The sequence below is a fragment of the Protobothrops mucrosquamatus genome, unplaced genomic scaffold, assembly GCF_001527695.2.
Source record: "Protobothrops mucrosquamatus isolate PMUCROS unplaced genomic scaffold, P.Mucros_1.0 scaffold21469, whole genome shotgun sequence".
In the NCBI taxonomy this organism is placed as follows: Eukaryota; Metazoa; Chordata; class Lepidosauria; order Squamata; family Viperidae; genus Protobothrops; species Protobothrops mucrosquamatus.
This window is the reverse complement of record NW_015407225.1, coordinates 1-2370: the sequence shown is the minus strand read 5'-3', so window position 1 is coordinate 2370 and position 2370 is coordinate 1. Positions and strand designations below refer to the sequence as shown.

General features: G+C 38.1%; 1 protein-coding gene across 1 annotated transcript; it reads right to left on the bottom strand.

Annotated features, from left to right (window-relative positions):
- Positions 1-354: 354 nt before the first annotated feature.
- Positions 355-1804, bottom strand: LOC107301976 (cysteine-rich secretory protein LCCL domain-containing 1-like; the record flags this gene model as incomplete). The annotated part of the gene is made up of 4 exons (XM_015831119.1): positions 355-489; positions 886-952; positions 1489-1549; positions 1649-1804. Coding segments are annotated over 4 exons (419 nt in total), but the record flags the coding sequence as incomplete, so codon positions are not given.
- Positions 1805-2370: the final 566 nt, after the last annotated feature.

The following is a 2370-nucleotide window of genomic DNA, read 5'->3' as shown; positions in this document are numbered from 1 at the left end:
CAGCATATTAAAACAACACAAACATTGTCCCCAATAAAAGCCAATTAAAAACAAATATTTAACGCTGTGTTAATTAAAATTCTGATTAAAATTGTCCCTATTTAAAATTCTCCCTAGGCCAGACCCGCTTGCTGAAAAAGCCATGTCTTGAGGGCGCGGCGAAAAGATAGGAGATCCGGAATCGTCCGGATCTCGGGGGTAGTTCGTTCCAGAGGGTGGGGGCACCCACAGAGAAGGCCCTCCCCCTGGGGGTCGCCAGCCGACACTGCTTGGCCGACGGCACCCTGAGGAGGCCCGCCCAATATTATATTGAAAATGTGAGAACTAATTTGTGCAGGGATATTTCATTTTTATTTACCCAACTGACTGGACTCCATTTCTATAGGACTTTATGAAGTAATTTCTTCTTCCTAGCCTGGTAACATCAACCCAGCCACCATCATTATCTAGGATACCATAATGTATTGCCGCTCTGCAGATACTTGATTGCTAGGAAGAAAAGAAAAACCCAGAAACAGAAATTAAGTTCAACCAAATCATTATTTTTTATATACATACTTTTAATAGAAATAATATTTTGTGTTTTATTAAATTTGGAACTATGGAAAGTTCACCATTAGTTCCATACTGAGAAAAGTGAGTTAACAAATTATGTAAAAATCAGTATACCAGTATGATTCTATGCATGGATTATTTTATATGTTTGCTGCCCCTGTTTCCAATACATTGAGTAAAAGCTAATAAATATAAGAGAAACCTCAAATTCCTGCCAAAATTAACAACTTGATGCCATTTTACTGAGCAAACACTTTGTCAAGGATAACACATTAGTTAAATTTCTTAATAAATTATAAAGCAAAATGCTATGAATTACAATATCTGTACCATGTCATAATAGACACTTCCCACAACTTTGGCACTGCTGTCCAAACATCCAGAAGGACATTCATACCTAAAGAATTAAAAAAAAACAAGTTGAGAAAAGTAGCAAATAAATTTGGGTTTTTTTTTTTTGATAGAATACACCAGTGATGGCGAACCTTTTAGAGATCGAGTGCCCAAACTGCAACCCAAAACCCATTTATGCATCATCGGGTGCCGGGTGGGTGTGGCCCATTGGGTGGGTGTGGCCCATTGGCTAGGCATGGCCCATTGGGTGGGCGTGGCTGTGGTGGTAATGGCAGACTTGGTCGGACTAAAAAGTTCAATCATCAGTTCCAACTTTGCAAGATCTTTTTTTCCCCCGCGAGAAGTTAAAATTGATTGATTGATTGAACTTTTTTTTTTTGCACATGGCGGCGGAGGCCTAAAGCGAAAAGGTTTTATAAAACCCAGCTGAAGGCCTAGGACTGGGGCGACGGCGTGCGTGCCCACAGAAAGGGCTCTGAGTGCCGCCTCTGGCACCCGTGCCATAGGTTCGCCACCACTGGAATACACCATAATATGCCATAATTAATGGATAAGGATGAAAATGAAAAGATACCTTACCTATTACATGTTGTTCCTTTGCACTGGTCCCTTAACCGTAGTTCACAGGAAACAATTTGAGCTGAAGGGGAAAGCAGGCGATGTTACTGCAGTGTTTTAGGACAGTTTGGTGAATTAATTAACAACAACAAAAATCATGTTACAAATGAAATTTTCTTACACATCTGTTGTTTGCTTATGACTTCATTTCTTTCACTGTCGTCACGGGGAGATGCTTGTGGTTGCACTTGATTTTGTAATGTATTCTGAACATGTAGCTGATGTTGTTCAACTTCATTGGTTTCTATCTCTGGAGAGTAATACCTTTGTGAACCTTCTGGTAAAGCAATTGAAAGGAATAAGTGCTTTTTTTTTACAATGGCTTCATTCAATAGTTATAATTAAGAATGGCATAAATATGACATGTTTAATCTTTGCTAGACATGATAAGGCCAGGGAATAATCCTGTGCATATTTCTTTGGAAAGAAACTCTACTGTATTCAGTGGAATTTACTCCTAGGAACTTACTTAAAGGATTACAGACTTAAGTGCTTCTTGATCCCACAGTGCCTAAATCCACTGAAATCAATGGGCTTTAATACTGGTTGGCTAGTGATTGTTTTACTACCAGGTATTGCTAATGAGCTGAGATTATCTAGTCATTGCACTAGGTGATTGATATACACAAAAAACAATATACAGAATTTAAAGTACAGTACTAGAAAACCAACAAAAAATTATCAGTTCTTTTCTTAGTGTTCCATATAACAACACTATACAGGGTGCATCATAATGACAAATATAGATATATAAGATTGTTTATAATATTTGAGTGGTTCAGAAGGGGGTTCCCTACCGAAATTCTAATGAATATGTATAGGTCAAAATTTCATATACCAAAT